A 20,237-nucleotide genomic window follows, 5' to 3' on the forward strand; every position below is an offset into this window, starting at 1 on the left:
TGACAGGTAAATAAAATAACCCAATCATGGAATCACAAATTAGTACATCAATTTAACATAGGGAGCACTTGCACTGTGGCACTCAATAGCAGTGGCACAGTGCCCAAAGTATATAACCAGCAAAAACATATCAAAACAGAGGAGGCAACCCGCCAGAATGGAAGGGAAACTCACACCAATGATGTAAATGTAAATGTAGTGTATTTTGTAAAGCGCACAGCTGCCCCAACGGGGCGTCCCGGCGCTGTATAACGCTGTGGAACCCTTCCTGGCTCTCCCTGTGAGATGCCCCTCCTGGGCATCCCTAAGGTGAACCCAGGCATCCCAGTGTTGTAGGGGCCGTTGTGGAGATTAAGCAAGCTATTGCCCAGAGTTGCAGTGTGGGACCCATGATTAGAGTAGGCGTCGAGGCGAGAATTATCGAGTCCGCGGACATTGAGCCCAAGACCCTGCCGCGTCGGGACTTGAACCCTGGTCCCGGGCTCGATCTCTGCTTCAGAGTCTGCCGCTCTAACCAATGAGCCACACTTCTCCAATGATGCCAGGTCTAACACGTGTCCCCTCCAGCTGAAATGTTGGGAGAACTACCCTTACCCTAGGGAGTTCTCTTCACTAAGGCGGAAAAATCTGGACAGACCATCAGCGTTGGCGTGTTCTGTACCAGGGCGGCGTTCCACCGTAAATTCCATACCCTGTAGGGAGATGCCACCTCAACAACTTTTTGTTCTAACTCCTCATCTGCATCAGCCATCTGAGGGGCCTGGGGTCGGGCTAAACCTGGAAGTGAGCCCCAAACAAGTATGGTCTCAACTTCTTCAGCGCCCAGACCACAGAAAATGCCTCACGCTCAATTACACTCCACCTCTGTTCCCGTGGAAGTAACCTCCTACTGATGAAGGCTACAGGTTGGTCTAGGCCATCTTCATTAATCTGTGATAGAACAGCCCCCACACCATGCTCTGAAGCGTCTGTCTGTACAATTAATTTGAGAAGTTGGGCGCCTGAAGCACGGGTGCTGTGCACATGGCAGTCTTAAGGGCGTCAAAAGACTTCTGACAGGTCTCAGTCCAGTTCACTTTCTTGGGCTGTTACCTGGAAGTCAGCTCAGTCAAGGGTGCAACAATGTTGCCATACCCCTTGACAAACCTCCTGTAGTACCCCGTGAGTCCTAAAAAGGCTCTCATCTATGTTTCAATCAATCAATCAGAGCATTTATATAGCGCACTACTCACCCGGGGGGGTCTCAAGGCGCTAGGGGGGGGGTCCGCTACTGCTCGAACAGCCAGGTCTTGAGCTGCTTCCTGAAGGCGAGGTGGTCCTGGGTCAGGCGGAGGTGGGTCGGGAGGGAGTTCCAGGTCTTGGTGGCGAGGTAGGAGAAGGACCTTCCCCCTGTGGTGGCTCTTCGGATGCGGGGGACGGTGGTGAGGGCGTGGCCGGTCGATCGGAGCTGGCGTTTGGGAGCGTAGAAGTTGAGGCGGTTGTTGAGGTATCCTGGGCCTTCGTTGTGTAGGGCTTTGTGTGCGTGGGTGATGAGGCGGAAGGTGATTCTCTTGTTGACCGGGAGCCAGTGTATGTCTTTCAGGTGTCTGGAGATGTGGTTGCGACGGGGGATGTCCAGGATGAGTCATGCTGAGGCGTTCTGGATCCGCTGGAGTCTCTTCTGGAGTTTGGCGGTGGTTCCGGCGTAGAGGGCGTTGCCGTAGTCCAGACGGCTGGTGACGAGGGCCTGGGTGACCGTCTTCCTTGTCTCGGTGGGGATCCACCGGAAGATCTTACGTAGCATGCGCAGGATGTTGAAGCACGACGAGGAGACGGCGTTGACTTGTCCGGTCATGGAGAGGGAGGAGTCCAGGATGAAGCCCAGGTTGCGTGCGTGGTCTGTTGGTTTCGGTGCGTTGCCTACGGCGGAGGGCCACCAGGAGTCGTCCCAGGCGGAGGATGAAGATCCCAGGATGAGGACTTCCGTCTCCGGTGATGCGATGGCGACTCTCTCAATGGCATCACACTTCTCCGGTGATGCGACAGCAGGCACCTTCGATGAACACACACTTCCAGGGAGATGCGGCAAAGGCTTGTTTCTCTGGCGATGCGACGATTTCAGCTGCAGCGGCGACACGCTTCCTCTCGATGCGTCACACTTCCAGCTCCCAGCAACATGCAAATGTCTGGAGTTGAGAATTCCCAGCAAGGAAATTCAGAGGGGAGCTGGAGATGAAGTTGTTTGTCCCTGAGACTTCAGCAGGAGGCAAGCACAGTTCAAGCCCTTGGAGAATATTCTGAAGATGATAAAAGTCCTTAAAAAGTTCCTTTTCCTTTCCTTGGCAACGAAGCAACCACTGCAGGCCACCCCAGCAAACAGCACACTGGCAGAGGGGCAGTAAAACTCCTGCAGCTTCCTTGGTTCTTCTCCTTGGCAAAAGGTTTCTTGTTCCAGAAGTGATCTAAAGTTCTTGGTGCTGGGTCCCAATATTTCTACCCCAAAATCCTTTGTTCTATGAAAGCAGAGAGGCCTCTGCCTAGTCTAAACCAGTTCCTGAGCACTTTGTTTACATGACTCTCTTCTTCCTTTCACTGTGCAGGGCAGAGACATCAGCCGCCCCACAGGAGGTGGAGCCAGCACAGGGGAGGGTAGATACAGTCCCGGAGCACTTTGTTGACAGGATTCCTTCTCTCCTTTCACAGTGCAGAGCAGAGACATCAGACAAGCCACAGGAGGAGGAGCCAGCATTGAAGAGGGAAGGCCCAGCCCTTTTCAGGTCCCAGGTGCAACTCCTCCCTCCCATCTAGATGCAGATCTCTCTATTCACCACTGGGCTGCCCCAACCTGTCTCCTGGAATCCCCCAACCCAGTCACTCACAAACCCAGACAAGGAATACATAACCTAGCAGAGGCAGGCCTGGACAGTTAGGCAAGAAAATACCTACGTTCTAAAAGTGGTATTTTCAAACACAGAATAATAAAACCAACTTTACTAAAAGATGTATTTTATTAGCGTTCAGGCATACTAAATTTGAAAGTCTACCATGTTCCCTGAGTCAGTTAGGAATATGAGAATGTAATAATCTAACTGCCCATTGTAGCCTATGGAGAACAGGTAGCCTTTAATAATGAAAAACGAAAATGGCTGTAATTCACTACTAGGACATGCTACACACAAGAGTATGTCCTACCGTATACTTGCAATGCACCCTGCCCTTGGGCCTACCATAGGGGTGTCTGATATGAAGCAAAGGGAAGGTTTAGGGACTGGCAAGTGGGTGCACTTGCCAAGTCGACATGACAGTACTAGACTGTGCACAGGCCTTGCAATGCGAGGCCTGAGACACACTTTACAAGCTGCTTCTGTGGTTGGCACAAACAGTGCTGCAAGCCCACCAGCAGCATTCGATTTACATGCCCTGGGCACACATTGTGCACTGTATTAGGAGCTGACAGGTAAATAAAATAACCCAATCATGGAATCACAAATTAGTACATCAATTTAACATAGGGAGCACTTGCACTGTGGCACTCAATAGCAGTGGCACAGTGCCCAAAGTATATAACCAGCAAAAACATATCAAAACAGAGGAGGCAACCCGCCAGAATGGAAGGGAAACTCACACCAATGATGTAAATGTAAATGTAGTGTATTTTGTAAAGCGCACAGCTGCCCCAACGGGGCGTCCCGGCGCTGTATAACGCTGTGGAACCCTTCCTGGCTCTCCCTGTGAGATGCCCCTCCTGGGCATCCCTAAGGTGAACCCAGGCATCCCAGTGTTGTAGGGGCCGTTGTGGAGATTAAGCAAGCTATTGCCCAGAGTTGCAGTGTGGGACCCATGATTAGAGTAGGCGTCGAGGCGAGAATTATCGAGTTCGCGGACATTGAGCCCAAGACCCTGCCGCGTCGGGACTTGAACCCTGGTCCCGGGCTCGATCTCTGCTTCAGAGTCTGCCGCTCTAACCAATGAGCCACACTTCTCCAATGATGCCAGGTCTAACACGTGTCCCCTCCAGCTGAAATGTTGGGAGAACTACCCTTACCCTAGGGAGTTCTCTTCACTAAGGCGGAAAAATCTGGACAGACCATCAGCGTTGGCGTGTTCTGTACCAGGGCGGCGTTCCACCGTAAATTCCATACCCTGTAGGGAGATGCCACCTCAACAACTTTTTGTTCTAACTCCTCATCTGCATCAGCCATCTGAGGGGCCTGGGGTCGGGCTAAACCTGGAAGTGAGCCCCAAACAAGTATGGTCTCAACTTCTTCAGCGCCCAGACCACAGAAAATGCCTCACGCTCAATTACACTCCACCTCTGTTCCCGTGGAAGTAACCTCCTACTGATGAAGGCTACAGGTTGGTCTAGGCCATCTTCATTAATCTGTGATAGAACAGCCCCCACACCATGCTCTGAAGCGTCTGTCTGTACAATTAATTTGAGAAGTTGGGCGCCTGAAGCACGGGTGCTGTGCACATGGCAGTCTTAAGGGCGTCAAAAGACTTCTGACAGGTCTCAGTCCAGTTCACTTTCTTGGGCTGTTACCTGGAAGTCAGCTCAGTCAAGGGTGCAACAATGTTGCCATACCCCTTGACAAACCTCCTGTAGTACCCCGTGAGTCCTAAAAAGGCTCTCATCTATGTTTCAATCAATCAATCAGAGCATTTATATAGCGCACTACTCACCCGGGGGGGTCTCAAGGCGCTAGGGGGGGGGTCCGCTACTGCTCGAACAGCCAGGTCTTGAGCTGCTTCCTGAAGGCGAGGTGGTCCTGGGTCAGGCGGAGGTGGGTCGGGAGGGAGTTCCAGGTCTTGGTGGCGAGGTAGGAGAAGGACCTTCCCCCTGTGGTGGCTCTTCGGATGCGGGGGACGGTGGTGAGGGCGTGGCCGGTCGATCGGAGCTGGCGTTTGGGAGCGTAGAAGTTGAGGCGGTTGTTGAGGTATCCTGGGCCTTCGTTGTGTAGGGCTTTGTGTGCGTGGGTGATGAGGCGGAAGGTGATTCTCTTGTTGACCGGGAGCCAGTGTATGTCTTTCAGGTGTCTGGAGATGTGGTTGCGACGGGGGATGTCCAGGATGAGTCATGCTGAGGCGTTCTGGATCCGCTGGAGTCTCTTCTGGAGTTTGGCGGTGGTTCCGGCGTAGAGGGCGTTGCCGTAGTCCAGACGGCTGGTGACGAGGGCCTGGGTGACCGTCTTCCTTGTCTCGGTGGGGATCCACCGGAAGATCTTACGTAGCATGCGCAGGATGTTGAAGCACGGCGAGGAGACGGCGTTGACTTGTCCGGTCATGGAGAGGGAGGAGTCCAGGATGAAGCCCAGGTTGCGTGCGTGGTCTGTTGGTTTGGGTGCGTTGCCTAGGGCGGAGGGCCACCAGGAGTCCTCCCAGGCGGAGGATGAAGATCCCAGGATGAGGACTTCCGTCTTGTCCGAGTTCAGTTTCAGGCGGCTGTTCTTCATCCATTCGGCTACCTCTTTCATCCCTTCGTGAAGGTTGGCTCTGGCGGTGGTGGGGTCTTTGGTGAGGGAGAGGATCAGCTGGGTGTCGTGGGCGTAGGAGATGATGTTGAGGTTGTGCTGGCGTGCGATGGCTGCGAGGGGGCTCATGTAGACGTTGAAGAGGGTTGGGCTGAGCGAGGAGCCTTGAGGGACGCCGCAGATGACTTCGGAGGCTTCTGATCTGAACGGGGGGAGGCGGACTCTCTGTGTCCTTCCCGCGAGGAAGGAGATGATCCACTCCAATGCCTTCTCCTGGATTCCGACGTTGCTGAGGCGCTGCACTAGGGTGCGGTGGCAGACAGTCTCAAAGGCCGCGGAGAGGTCTAGGAGGATGAGGGCCGCTGTTTCTCCGTTGTCGAGCAGGGCTCGGATGTCATCGGTCACTGCGATCAGGGCGGTCTCGGTGCTGTGGTTGGCCCGGAAGCCAGACTGCGAGGGGTCGAGGGATCCGTTCGTCTCGAGGAAGGCGGCCAGCTGCTTGTTGACAGTCTTCTCGATGACTTTTGCAGGAAACGGGAGCAGCGAGATGGGGCGGTAATTCTTGAGGTCGGTGGGGTCGGCTGATGGTTTCTTTAGTAGAGCGCTGAGTTCGGCGTGCTTCCAGCTCTCCGGGAAGGTGGCGGTGTCGAAGGAGGTGTTGATGATGTCCCGTAGGTGGGGTGCGATGACAGCGTTGGCCTTGTTGAAGACGTGGTGAGAGCAGGGGTCGATCGGAGATCGTGCGGACGGTCTCTTCGGTGCTGACTGGGGTCCAGGCGTGGAGGGTGGTGGTGGGGGGCGGTGGTTCGATAGTGGCGTGCATCGGTTGAGTGCAGAAGCTGTTGTGTATGTCCGCGATCTTGTTGTGGAAGTAGAGGGCGAGGGAGTTGCAGAGGTCTTGCGAAGGGGTGATGTCGTTGTTTCCGGCGTTGGGGTTGGAGAGCTCTTTAACGATGTTGAAGAGCTCCTTGCTATTGTGTGTGTTGTTGTCCAGTCGTTCCTTGAATGCAGTTTTCTTGGTGGCGTGGATCAGTTGGTGGTGTTTTCGGGTGGCGAGCTTGAGGGCAGCCATGTTGTCCGGTGTAGGGTCTCTGCGCCAGGTTTTCTCGAGTGCTCTGCAGTTCTTCTTGGAGCTCTTGAGTTCGTCGTTGAACCATGGGACTTTCTTGCTGCCGGGTCTGCTCGGCGGGGTCTTCAGAGGGGCGAGGTCGTCTGCGCAGTCGCTGATCCAGTTCGTGAGGTTGGTGGCCGCTTGGCTGGGGTTCGTTTTGCTGGTGGGAGGGTTCTTGCTCAGGGAAGTAGCGAGCTGGTCGGCAGTGATCTTGTTCCAGCTTCTGCGTGCAGCCTGATGCTGGTGATGGTGGATCGTGGTCCTTCTGAAGCTGAAGTGGACGCAGCTGTGGTCCGTCCAGTGGAGTCCGGTGGCGTGGCTGAAGACGATGTCCTTGCTGGATGAGAAGACTGGGTCGAGTGTGTGTCCGGTGTAGTGGGTGGGGGTGGTCACCAGTTGCTTGAGTCCGAGGTTGGCGAGGTTGTCCAGCAGGGTGGTGGTGTTGCGGTCGTTGTTGTTCTCCAGGTGGAAGTTGAGGTCCCCGAGGAGGATGTAGTCAGCGGAGGCGAGGGCATGTGGGCTGATGAAGTCGGCAATGTCTTCGCTGAATTGTGTGCGTGGTCCCGGGGGTCTGTAGATGAGGGTGCCTCTGAGGGTGGTCTTGGGGTTGATGTGGATCTGGAAGTGCAGGTGCTCGGCGGGTTTGAGGGTGTCGTCGGTGTTGGTTGTGATGCGGATGGTGTTCCTGTGGATGATGGCGATGCCTCCTCCAGTCTGGTTGATGCGGTCCCTCCGGATGATCTTGTAGCCGTCTGGGATGGCGATGGCGATGTCGGGCGCTGAGGAGGCGTTCATCCAGGTTTCCGTGAGGAAGGCGACGTCTGGGGCTGTGTTGTTGAGCAGGTTCCAGAGCTCGACGGCGTGTCTGTGGACTGAGCGGGTGTTGAGCAGGATGCACTTCAGGTGGCTGCTGCTGGAGTTCGGCTTGGTCGGTGCTGGTGTGGTGCAGGTCCGGATGCAGGTGAACTTGCAGGAGTGGCAGCTGAAGGGTCCGTGGGTGCGTCTCGGGGTGGCTCTGTAGCATCCAGGGATCCGGCCGGTGTTGAGTGCGTTGAGGGCGGCGGCGTCGTAGGTCTGTCGGGGCGTCTTGTAACGGCGGGGACCAGGGGTCCTGGCACTGGGCGCGGTCCAGGCGCGGACGGGCGCAGACGGGCTTACCTTTGGCGCACCTTCGGCGCTCAATCGGTGCTCCCGCTGCGCACGTCCGCTGCGCGGTCGCTCTGGGGGCGTCATAAGAAGGGAGCCGGTAGGGAGGGTCTGCGGGGAGGCGGGAGCGGGTTAACCAATCGGCTGGCAGGGGGGTGGGGCCGCGGGCTGGCAGCGGCGGGAAAATTGAGTGCGGGCTTGGCGGGCGGCCCTGTGGCGGCTGGGGCGCTGGAGGAGGGAGCAGGCGGCGACGGCGTCAGGCACAGGCAGCAGGTAAGGCAAGGAGCGGGAGACAGGCGGAGCGTGGGGGCGACCAGGCCGGTAGGCGCAGTGGTCGCTCCCGAGATGGAGTCAGGGTCCCCTTAAGAAGGGAGCCGGTAGGGAGGGTCTGCGGGGAGGCGGGAGCGGGTTAGAGAATCGGCTGGCGGGGGGGCGGGGCCGCGGGCCGGCAGCGGCAGGAAAATTGAGTGCGGGCTTGGCGGGCGGCCCTGCAGCGGCTGGGGCGCTGGAGGAGGGAGCAGGCGGCGTCGGCGGCGGCAGGCACAGGCAGCAGGTAAGGCAAAGAGCGGGAGACAGGCGGAGCGTGGGGGCGACCAGGCCGGTAGGCGCAGTTTGAGTCTTTGGGGGTTCCCATGCCAGGATGGTATCAATCTTGGGTTGTAGGGGCACCACCTGGCCGCTTCCTACCAGGTGACCCAATTACACTACGGAACCCTGCCCGATCTGGCACTTACTTGCCTTGATCGTGAGGCCTGCCTTTCGCAGTGCCATCAACACTTCCCAAAGGTGGTGTAGCTGTTCTTCCCAACTGGCGCTGAACACTGCAATGTCATCCAGGTAGGCGGCACTGAAATCCTCCAATCCAGCCAACACCTGGTTAACCAACCTCTGAAAGGTGGCAGGGGCATTCTTCATCCCAAAGGGCATAACCCGGAATTGGTAGTGCCCATCTGGTGTGGAGAATGCCGACCTCTTCTTAGCCCCATCAGTCAAGGCGATCTGCCAGTGCCCATATGTCAAATCAAATGTGCTGAGGTACCGTGCAGCCCCTAACCGATCAATGAGCTCCTCAGCTCTGGGCATGGGCTGTGCATCAGTCCTGGTTACTGAATTGAGCCCTCTGTAGTCCACACAGAACCGGAGTTCAGGTGTGGCACCCGGCGAGGCAGCCTTTGGGACCAAGACACAGAACCGGAGTTCAGGTGTGGCACCCGGCGAGGCAGCCTTTGGGACCAAGACCACTGGGCTGGCCCAAGGACTGAATGAGGACTCAATAACCCCTAAAGCAAACATCTCGGAGACTTCCTCTCTAATGTAAGCTCTGACCTTGTCAGTCAATCTGTAAGCCTTGTGCTTCAAAGGAGGACTGTGTCCAGTGTCCACATCATGGACGCAACACTCTGTGACACCAGGAACCAAGGAAAATAGATCAGCGAATTGCCCCAACAGCTGGTGACAATCTTGCTGCTGATCAGGGGTCAGTGTGGCAGAGAGGCTGACACCATCCAGTGACCCATCTTGCTCTGTTGCCAACAGGAGGTCAGGAAGAGGCTCTGTCTCCTCCTCCATTCCATCACCTGTCGCTAGGGGCATGCCCACTTTTGACCTTTCTAAGTGGGGCTTTAGGCGGTTGACATGCAGGACCCGCAAAGGGTTCCTGGGAGACTGCAAGTTCACCAGAAAAGTGACATCACTCTTGCGCTCCACCACCTCATATGGACCGGTCCACCTGTCCAGGAGCGCACAAGTCTCCACAGGGGCCATGACCTAAACTTTCTGTCCAGGCTGAAGCTCAATCAGAGTGGCGTTCTGATCGTACCACCACTTCATTTCCTCCTGGCTGACTTCCAGATTCGCCTGAGCGAGGTCTCTGAATCGCCGAGTCTAGTTCCTGAAGGCCAGCATGTACCTATATACATCCTGTGGAAGTTTCCTGGGAGATTGCTTCCAGTCTTCAATGACCAGACTCAAAGATCCTCTTACCAGGTGTCCATACAAAAGCTCAAAGGGGCTGAACCCTAGGGACTTTTGCAATACCTCATCACAGGCAAACAGAAGGCATGGCAAGAGGATGTTCCACTTACGCCTCATTGGTTCCTCAAGACCCATGATCATGCCTTTAAGGGTCTGGTTGAATCTCTCAACCAGCCCATTACCTTGTGGGTTGTAAGGAGTGGTGAACTTGTAGGTAATACCACACTCCTTCCACAGAAACTTCATATAATTAGAAATGAAGTTTGTACCTCGGTCAGACACCCCCTCTCTGGGGAACCCCACACGGGAGAAGATCCCCATCAGTGCACATTCCACCACGGGGGCCGTCATTGTCCTGAGCGGGATGGCTTCCGGGTACTGGGTAGCATGGTCCACCAAGACCAGGAAAAACCTGTTGCCCATGGCTGTCTTGGGGTCCAGTGGCCCCATAATGTCAATGCCCACCCGTACAGGGAAAGGTTGGAAAGGGGCCTTGTGCCTCCTTCCACTTTTCCCATTTGCCAGGCAAGTTTGACAGGTCCTACAATGAGTATCTGAACTCTTCCGCAATTGGGGCCAATAAAAGTGGGAGACAAGCCTTTCAAAGGTCTTTTTCTGCCCCAGATGACCAGCAAAAGGAACATCTTGAGCCAAACCCAGTAGGAAGGCTCTGAAGCACTGGGGTACCACCAGCACACGGGCTGACCCAGGCTCTGCAACCTTAGGCTCGCTAAACAGGAGACCGTTTTCCCAGTAGATCCAATGATGTGATCCAGACTGTTCACCGGCTGCCTGGTTTGTGGCCTGTTGCCTCAAACGCACAAGAGAAGGGCACTTCTGCTGCTCTTCACAAAATTCCTCCCTGGAGGGTCCCCCTTCTTGCTGCCAATGGGTCAGCTCAGGTAGGTTCCCCAGTTCAGAAACTTGTTCTTCTGTAGGTTCCAGGGCATCTCCTCAAGGTCTGCCTCCTCCTGGACCGTGGGAACAATGGGGGCTGGTTTCCCGCGCCCCCTACCTCTTCTCTTTGAGGCAGGTCCCTGGGCCATACATTCAGGCTCCAGGGTCTCTTGAACACCCTTAGTGGCCATAAACCGAGTGGTCACACACGCCCACTCAGGCAGGCCTAACATCTCTAAATGCGCCTTCCTCTCCACCTTAGCCCAAGGGGAGCGTTCTAAAACATTGCCTAACAGACAATCAACAGGAATGGATGGCCTCACAGCTACTTGAAGAGTACCAGAGACCTCCCCACTCAAAGGGAACTTGAGCCACCTTGCAATGGCTCTCTGTGTTGTCAGTGGCAACAACTGGGAAGAATGCATTAGGGACTACCTGCTCTTCAGACACCAAGTGACACTTGACAGCTGTCACACTGGCTCCTGTGTCTCTCAGAGCCTCCACTCTATGGCCATTGATGGTCACCCTCTGCCTGTATTTCTTAGTATTATCAGGCAGCTGAGTTCTAGGGACCATCTCAAAGTCTTCTAATGAGACAAGGGATATTTCTGTGGGACCCCACCCACCTTGGGCACCCATCTCCTCTCCACCCAGGGCTACACTGGCCATCTGACGGGGTGGTGCACGGGGTGGCACATACTGACCTTTTTGGGGACACTTGGGATCATACCAACGGTGTCCCACCTTCCTACACTGAAAGCATGTAACAGGCCCCCTATGAACAGGTTTACCTGTCGGGGATCCTGACTTCTTCTCAGGGGGAGGCTGGGAACCCTTACATTGGTTCCCTTCGGACTTACTTTGGGGCCCTTTCTGGAACTCCCTCTGTTTACCCTTGTCCCCCCACTCTTCTGCTGGGGACCCTGCCCACCTTTGGCGGAGTCTCCCACAAGACCCTTGTGGACCCTGGTACTTACCCAGCGGTCCGCCTCTTCAGCAAGCTTTCTAGGGTTAGTCAACTTGCTATCAATAAGGTGCTGGCGTAGCTCGAAAACAATTAGCAGACAAGTGCTCCCTAGCAATCAAATCATAGAGCGCTTGAAAATTATCAACATTGCTACCCCTAACCCAACCATCCATAGCTCTGCAAAAGAAAGACACATATTCTACCCAAGTGGTTCCCTCCAACTTCTTATAATTCCTGAACCTCTGTCTATAGAGTTCTGGAGTTAAACCATACCTTGTCATCAGTGCTACTTTCATGTGGGCATAAGACATCCTATGATCACTGGGCAAGTCTAACAAAGTATCCCTACCTTCAGTCAAAAAGCGGCCCCACAGCCCTGCTCCCCAATCCTCCTCAGGGACCCGGGGGGCCAACATTGCTATCTCATATGCTGCAAACCACTGCCCAATATCTTCATTTTTGTGGAAATCTTTGATGACATCCTTGGGAATATGTACCCTGCATTCTGAAGGCACAGATGGTGTGCTGCCACCAGAGGGATTGATTTCTAAGCCCTTGGCCTTGATCTCTAACTCCCTCAACATTCTCTCATGCTCCATTCTCATTCTCTCGCTTTCCAAAGACAACCTATTATTCTCTGTTTCCCTCTGACTCTCCATCTTAAGCTTAGCCAACTCCAGCTTAAGTGCCCTATTTCTCTCCTTGTTTTCCAGCTCTCTGGGGGATAGGCCTTTGGAAGAGATACTGCTGCCAGGTGGAGAGTCCCCCTCCCCTAGCTGAAAACACTGACCTCACAATGGGCCCATCTGCATCCACAACTGCCTCCACCACAAGATCAGGGTATTTCTTGCTTCTACCTATGCCCTCAGTGCCTTTTGGTAGTCTTCCTTTTTAGAAATGCCTGGTGTAGCAACTTTCAATTTCCTGCACAGAAGTTTGAGCTGTTTCACTGTGTAGGTATGCAACCTCTCTTCCTCAAATTCAAGATCCATAGATGCAACAGATGCTGGTTTACTCATGGTAGTAGAAATTGGGAGTTTTCAGGAAAAATTAATAGTCCAAGGACAAAGATTCTAAAAAAAAGTATGTGGTTGCGTTTGGTCTGCACTCACTAGTAGTGTACACCAATCACTGTGTACGAAACACAAATGCAAAGTCCAAATCCCACCGCTGCCACCAATGTTAGATCTGGGGGTCTCTAGGTGGCAATGGTATTCACTTTTGTCCAAATAGGGACCCTTACTTCTAAGTCAGGATAAGGGGATTACACTCCTTAATAACCCCTGCTCACCCCCTTGGTAGCTTGGCATGAGCAGACAGGCTTATCTCAGAGGCAGTTAGTTAAGCATTTGTGAATATACACAGTAATACAGTGAAAACACTACAGATGGACACAACACAGGTTTTATCAAAATTAGTATTCTTTATATAGACTTAACACAAGACCACAAACAACAAAAATCCACAATACTACACTTAAGATTGCTTAAAGATGATAAAACATTGCTTAGTTCAATTTGATGATCAATGCGACAAAGTTCTCAACAAAGTACCTGAATGCGTAACGCAAAGTAAACAAAAGGCTCGCAAAAGGGGAGATGTGTCGGTTCCGTGATCCGGGGGAGATGATGCAGCGTGCCTCAATGCTTGCTCAGAGTAAGGGATGCGTCATGATCCTTAACGGTGCGGAAGTGATGCGTAGAATCTCGGCCTGCGGGCCCGTTGCAGTGCGCAAGATGGCTCCTTGATGCAATGCGATGATCCGGTTGCGATGCGAGAAGATAGCGCCCTTGATGTAGCGATGCGATGACGATATGTAGACGCCCTGGCAGCCTTGTGATGACTTTGTACTTTGGAGCCGCGACAGGCCCTGCGACACGCTTCTACGGTGATGCGATGGCGACTCTCTTGATGGCGTCATGCTTCTCCGGTGATGCGACAGCAGGCAGCTTTGATGAACACACGCTTCCAGGGAGATACGGCAAAGGCTCGCTTCTCCGGCGATGCGCCGATTTCAGCTGCGGCGGCATAATGCTTCCTCTCGATGCGTCGCGCTCCCAACGACACGCAAATGTTTGGAGTTGAGAATTCCCAGCAAGGAAATTTAGAGGGGAGCTGGAGATGAAGTCTTTTGTCCCTGAGACTTCAGCAGGAGGCAAGCACAGTTCAAGCCCTTGGAAAATATTCTGAAGATGATGAAAGTCCTTAAAAAGTTCCTTCTCCTTTCCTTGGCAATGAAGCAACCACTGCAGGCCAACCCAGCAAACAGCACACTGGCAGAGGGGCAGTAAAACTCCTGCAGCTTCCTTGGTTCTTCTCCTTGGCAAAAGGTTTCTTGTTCCAAAAGTGATCTAAAGTTCTTGGGACTGGGTCCCAATATTTATAGCCCAAAATCCTTTGTTCTCTGAAGGCAGAGAAGCCTCTGCCTAGTCTAAACAAGTTCCTGAGCACTTTGTTTACATGACTCTCTTCTCCCTTTCACTGTGCAGGGCAGAGATATCAGCCGCCCCAGAGGAGGTAGAGCCAGCACAGGGAGGGAAGATACAGCCCTGGAGTACTTTGTTGACAGGATTCCTTCTCTCCTTCCACAGTGCAGAGCAGAGACATCAGACAAGCCACAGGAGGAGGAGCCAGCATTGAAGAGGGAACGCCCAGCCCTTTTCAGGTCCCAGGTGCAACTCCTCCCTCCCATCTAGATGCAGATCTCTCTATTCACCACTGGGCTGCCCCAACCTGTCTCCTGGAATCCCTCAGCCCTGTCACTCACAAACCCAGACAAGGAATACACAATCTAGCAGAGGCAAGCCTGGACAGTTAGGCAAGAAAATACCTACTTTCTAAAAGTGGTATTTTCAAACACAGAATATTAAAACCAACGTTACTAAAATATGTATTTTATTATTCTGAGTTCAGGCATACTAAATTCGAATTTCTACCATGTTCCCTGAGTCAGTTAGTTAGGATTATAGGAATGTAATAATCTAAATGCCTATTCTAGCCTATGGAGAACAGGTAGCCTTTAATAGTGAAACACGAAAATGGCTGTGCTTCACTACTAGGACATGCTACACACACCAGAGTATTCCCTACCTTATATTTACAATGCACCCTGCCCTTGGGCCTACCATAGGGGTGTATGATATGAAGCAAAGGGAATGTTTAGGGACTGACAAGTCAGTGCACTTGCCAAGACGAGATGGCAGTATGAGACTGCGCACAGGCCTTGCAATGGCAGGCCTGAGACACAAGCTGCTTCTGTGGGTTGGCACAAACAGTTCTGCAAGCCCACCAGCAGCATTCGATTTACAAGCACTGGGCACACATGGTGCACTGTACAGGGGCTGACAGTTACATCTAATAACCCAATCATGGAATCACCAATTAGTACATCAATGTAACTCTTGCACTGTTGCACTGAATAGCAGTGGCACAGTGCCCAAAGCATATAACGAGCAAAAACATATCAAAACAGAGGAGGCATTTCGGCAGAATGGAAGGGAGACTCACGCCAATGATGCCAGGTCTAACAAGTACCAACAGGACGAAACAACATGGTGATAAAAGGTGTCATCTCGAATCACTTTTTGATTATATTTGTCTATAACTTAAAATATTAAAAGCTTGCCAGATACTACGGTGTACCTCCATGATACTATTGCAGCTTCTGTAAATGAAGACAGTAACATATGTCAGCCAAGAAAGTTTTCTAGGATTGTTTCTCCATTTGAGTTTTTCTTTTAACTTAGCATCTTTTTAAAATGGTGGTTTGTACATGTTGTTCACTAACACGAGAATGTGCCATGCATGCATTAATTTTTTATAGGAATTGTTTTTCTGTGGTCTGCACTGTTCCAGGGACACAGATACTAGAATGCAGTGTCCTTGCTTAATTATGTGTTTGTAGGAGACAACTCTATTTATCCAGACTATATATAGAAGTTTTTCTGCCCCTCAAGCAGAATGAGATAAGGCTGCCATTGTATTCTTTAAAACTTGTCTGTTTTTTTCAATTCGGTGAGAGGCAATTCACACCAGAGTTATCATGAATGCTGCAGAGAGCAGTGAATGAGGTACAGCCCACAAGCCCTCACATTCATTCTGGGAAGGAACATAGCTGCATAAGATGGGTGCAGGCTTACACACTCACACGGAGTGCATTAGTTGATGCACGGAGGCTTCTTTCCTGAGACAGTACACCGAGGCATGGCGTTAGATCATTCTAACTGGTTCTGGCAGAAGAGTATTCCCACAACACTCTCAGTAGTAACATGGTTGGATTGTTTGTGTTTTTCACCTTTCTAATGATTATAACAACAATGTATTTGACCCTTCTAATTATCACAGTTCATAATTAGTTACAAGAATTAGATATTTTAAAAAAACATATGAAAATGTATTATAGTCTCTTCTCTTTGTAAAACTTGAGGCATGCAAAAGTGACAAATGAAAATGTTTGTCGCTGTGGTGCTGGGAGCAATGCATAATAAACTTAGACTGTCATGATATAAGAGTCTGGAGGCTATTTTTCTCTTTCTCACATGCTTTTTATTGTTCGAATAAGAAGACACAATATTAGTATGATAAGTAGCTCTTCTCTTCTTCTTTGTTTTACTGGTATAGGAACGCCAGGACCACCAATGACTACGCTGCCCGTGAATGAAGAGAAAACCAAAGGTAAGTGCTCATAGGAAAATTGGATTGAACTTGGAGGAAGCTTTTTTTGTGAGGGAGGTCAGCACCTTAAAATAAAGTTAAAGTTAAAGTCCACATTTGTAAAGCGCACAATCACCCGTAAGGGTCTCTAGGCGCTGGGGGCCGTCGGGAAGATTAAGCGAGCTATTGCCCAGAGTCACATGGTGCTGGGCTAACCTGCCGCCGGAGCCGGGGATCGAACCGTGGTCCCCAGCTTCCAGCGTCAGTCGCCCTGGCCGCGGTGCCACACCTCTCCCACGAAATAAAAATCCTTGATCTATCACCAAGTGCCCAGGTTGGCTACTGCAAGCCATGTAAATCGTAGAACCTGGTTAATTCACTAGGCTTAATTTAAACCAATATTCAAAAAGAGGTTGAGGCGGCATCCTGGAATGGCCAAAATATAAAAGGAAAACAAACTTCTATGCAATTGTAAAACCTGCTCACATTGTCATGGCAGTTACGAAGAAAGCATAGTGTGACTCAGGTGAGGGAGATTACTATAAAGGAGATAATCGTATTCCCCTTCTCACAGACCTCAAACTCCCACTCGTCCCCAGCACACAAGCATATATCTCAGTCAGCCACTCTCCTCTAGGAGGGTGGTGAAGTTGCTTATGAGTCTGGTGCTCTCCTGGCACTCCTCAGACGTCAGGGGCAGCTTCCCGTCTGGGACTCTTCTTCTCCACGCTTTTTCAGTGTCTCCTGCCTTGTGTCTCGCTCTTTACCAGATGGACCGCCCTCTGTCTAATCTTCTGGCTTCTTGAGGACCCAATATATTGGGGATTGGATCAACTTGTTGTCCATCATGGCCTTAAAAGTGCAGACGTCCCAGGGGGCTTGTGGAGGGATCAAAAAGCCTTCTCCAGGCATGTATGTAGATGAGAAGGACAATGGAGTAGAGCCATCTATGCCCTCCTCCTCGTCAGAGGGTTAGATCTGTTTCCACAAATTCCTTGGGAATAAGGGTTGTCATGTTCAAGGATGCCAACTGCATTTATAACTCTCGAGGTTTAGGAGGTTAGATGCTCCACTGTGAGCTAGCGGGTCAAACATTTACTCATGATATGAGCCGACTCATCTCAATATTGTTCCGTTTTGTGGACCTAATACACAGTCCTACTAAATTCTTAGGAAATGTGCAATGAGAGTAATCTGACATGATATCAACATCTCTGCACATATCTGCAAATTTATAAGAGCTTCCCTTTTATTAAAAAGAGATAAAAGACTTTGACAGCAGTGTACTTCTGGGGCAGATATATTGATGATATTATGATAATTTGGACAGGCATACTAGAAAAAGTGATTTGATGTGTACAAGGTTTATACCTTAAGAAAATTTTCAAATAAAGTCTGGTGTGTGGAGTGTCTGCTTTTACTGTCACTGGGAATCTATTTCAAATGTTGTTTCTTAAACATTGAATGATACAAAAGTAACTGAGTTCCTCTCCCATTATGCAGAAGCACACATTGTTTATTTTCATTTGGGTAGGGGGAGGAATGTTATATACAATGGCACACTTGGATGTCTGAAACAAAACATCAGACACTGCCTCCTGTACTCACCACCTCTATATCCAAGAATGACCTGTGTGGTAAAATTAAAGTGGACTGTAAATGTTGGATTGGCAGTTCAGGTCAGCCATTCAGTATTATGATATCTTTCTATGCTTGTTAGGCAGCGGGTTTAGACGTCCTGTGTGCTCTGAGATAGTGTGCATTCCAGAACAGAACAAAGTCACCTGCATTCCCTAAAAGTGAGAACTTTAGGCATCCATGCACCAGTGGCACAAACCAATGCCTTTCCAGCCACTTGAGGAGCAAAATGCTATATTTTGCACAATGCTATTGAGGGTGCTTTGGCCTGTACGTGTTTCGATTATTTGTGGTCCTAGTGATGGTGGCTGCAGCAGTAGTTTAGAGGAAATGAGAGGTATGATGGTGATATGCAAACACTGTTCAGAGTCATGATGTTAACGTGGGACAAATGAGTAAATAACACATTTATACCTCAAGCAGAAGAGGTTCAAAGTTTTCAGATAAAACATCCACAAACAGCCTGTGCCAATCAATAGGCTGCTCCATTTGTTCTCACATGTCATAACTGGCATGTTGAGGCTCCCTGACCTTAGCTTTATTCTATTTCCGTTACTGTTGTATTTTTTTTTATACCAAATTTAATTTAGTTATTTCAATCAAATTTGGGCCATAACCCTACAAGTACCTGTAAGAAAAAAGATAAATCAGGACTACTGGCGTTTTTAAACAATTGTAATGCCTGCGGGACATGCAGGTTACACAACATAAACAAAATGCAGACTGTACTAGATTCCAGTAATTGTTCAGAGGGGGAAGATCTATCCCACGATACGTTGTCCAGCGGGTCCAACTTTTTCTAGGTTTTTGGGGGCAGCCACAGGCCAGAACCACCGCAATCTCTGCACTCATACATCTGTCAAGCTCGGCCTTTCATTTGCCTACAGTCGGGGGAAGACCCTTCCACAGCTGGGCAATATCACGCTTGGCGATAGTGAGGGCCAAGAAGAGCAGATGTTTTTTGTACTTATTTCCCCCTATCTCGTCGGTACTGTGCAAGAGGAAGAGTTGTGAGTCAATTGGGAGTTCCCATGAAAATACATTGCTTAGACAGTACAATACCTCTCACCAAAATGGTTGCAACGAAGTGCAGCTCCAGACTAAATATAAAAATGTCCCATCCTCCCTCTCACATCTTAAGCATGATAACAACCATCTTCCAGAGTGTGTAGTATGCGCAGTGTAAATACTTAAACTGTATAAGGCGGTATCGGGTGGACACAGCAGCGCCCCGAGGGCTGGCAATGTCCTCAGCCCAGTCATCCTCCGTCAAGTCAGGGATATTTTCTTGCCACGCTCTTCTAGTCTTGTCAAGTGTCATTCGCGTATGAGTCATTAATGTTTGATAAATGTGCCTGCTTTTATGTAAGCCCGGATCCCCTATCAGTAGCCGACCCTCAAGAGGGTGAAATTCTGGTAGGGTCTCTAAAGCATGAATCAAGGGGCTCAAAGCATGGCAGAATTGGAGATATTTGTAAAATTGTGTCCTATGTAGTTGGAATTCTACTTGTAGTTGTTGAAAAGATTTCAATATAGTGCCCCACATTACATCTCTCAGGGTAGATGTCCCCACAAATTCTCACCCACAGAATCCCTCAGAACCGCCACCGGACGGAGGTATGTACCATGCACAAAGGAGTTGTCTGGGTTAGGGTCCCGGACCACTCCATCTGTCTGACAGTATTCCGCCAGACCTTAATCACCACTCTTCTCGCTGGGGGTAAAATATCTAGGTTTCTAGAGCTATAGAGCAGCTAGAGAAGGAGAGCCCTCTCCATTGCTGCATGTCCTAGTGCAAAAGCCGGGTCATTTGGGGAGTTATACCACCATTTGTTTATTATCAATATATGAGAGGCCACATAGTATGCTTAGATATCTGCTGCCGCAATACCCCCAGTATGTGGACTCTCCGTTCCAGCGAAATTTATCATGTATGGCATTTATTTGTGTGAACCAGGATGGCAGAATTTGGTAAGGGAAGTTTTGTAGTCTGTAGAGATTTCTGGGTAGAGAAACCATCTTAAAGATGGCAGACCATACATATAGTGAAAGTGGATGGGAGGACCATATTGTCATTTTGCTATTTAGACTTGTAAGTAGTGGGTTGATATTATTTGCCCATGAGATCTTAGGGCATGGCAACACGAAGATGCCCATATATTTAGAACCTCGCGTGCGACAGCTGCGTTGCCCAGGTGGTCCATCCTAATGAAAAGGACATCATCCGCATATAACGCGATGTGGTCTGATCTTGACTGGGACCATTCAAATCCACTGAGCACCGGGTCGCTCCGAACCCATGCCTCCAAAGGTTCCACTGCTAGCGCACACAACAGCAAGGATAGGGGGCAACCCTGTCTTGTGCCCCTGTGAATTGGGAAGGGGTCTGAGTGATGGCCGG

General features: G+C 50.9%; 1 protein-coding gene across 1 annotated transcript in view; it reads left to right on the forward strand.

The window, feature by feature from the left end:
- LOC144752849 (uncharacterized) overlaps nucleotides 1-20,237 on the forward strand; it is a 785,061-nt gene that overhangs the window by 339,462 nt on the left and 425,362 nt on the right. The window contains exon 9 of the mRNA XM_078640687.1: nucleotides 16,166-16,219. Coding sequence (XP_078496813.1) covers nucleotides 16,166-16,219 — 54 coding nt within the window. The remainder of the gene's footprint in view (nucleotides 1-16,165; nucleotides 16,220-20,237) is intronic.

The sequence above is a fragment of the Lissotriton helveticus genome, chromosome 5_1, assembly GCF_964261635.1.
Source record: "Lissotriton helveticus chromosome 5_1, aLisHel1.1, whole genome shotgun sequence".
Taxonomy (NCBI): Eukaryota; Metazoa; Chordata; class Amphibia; order Caudata; family Salamandridae; genus Lissotriton; species Lissotriton helveticus.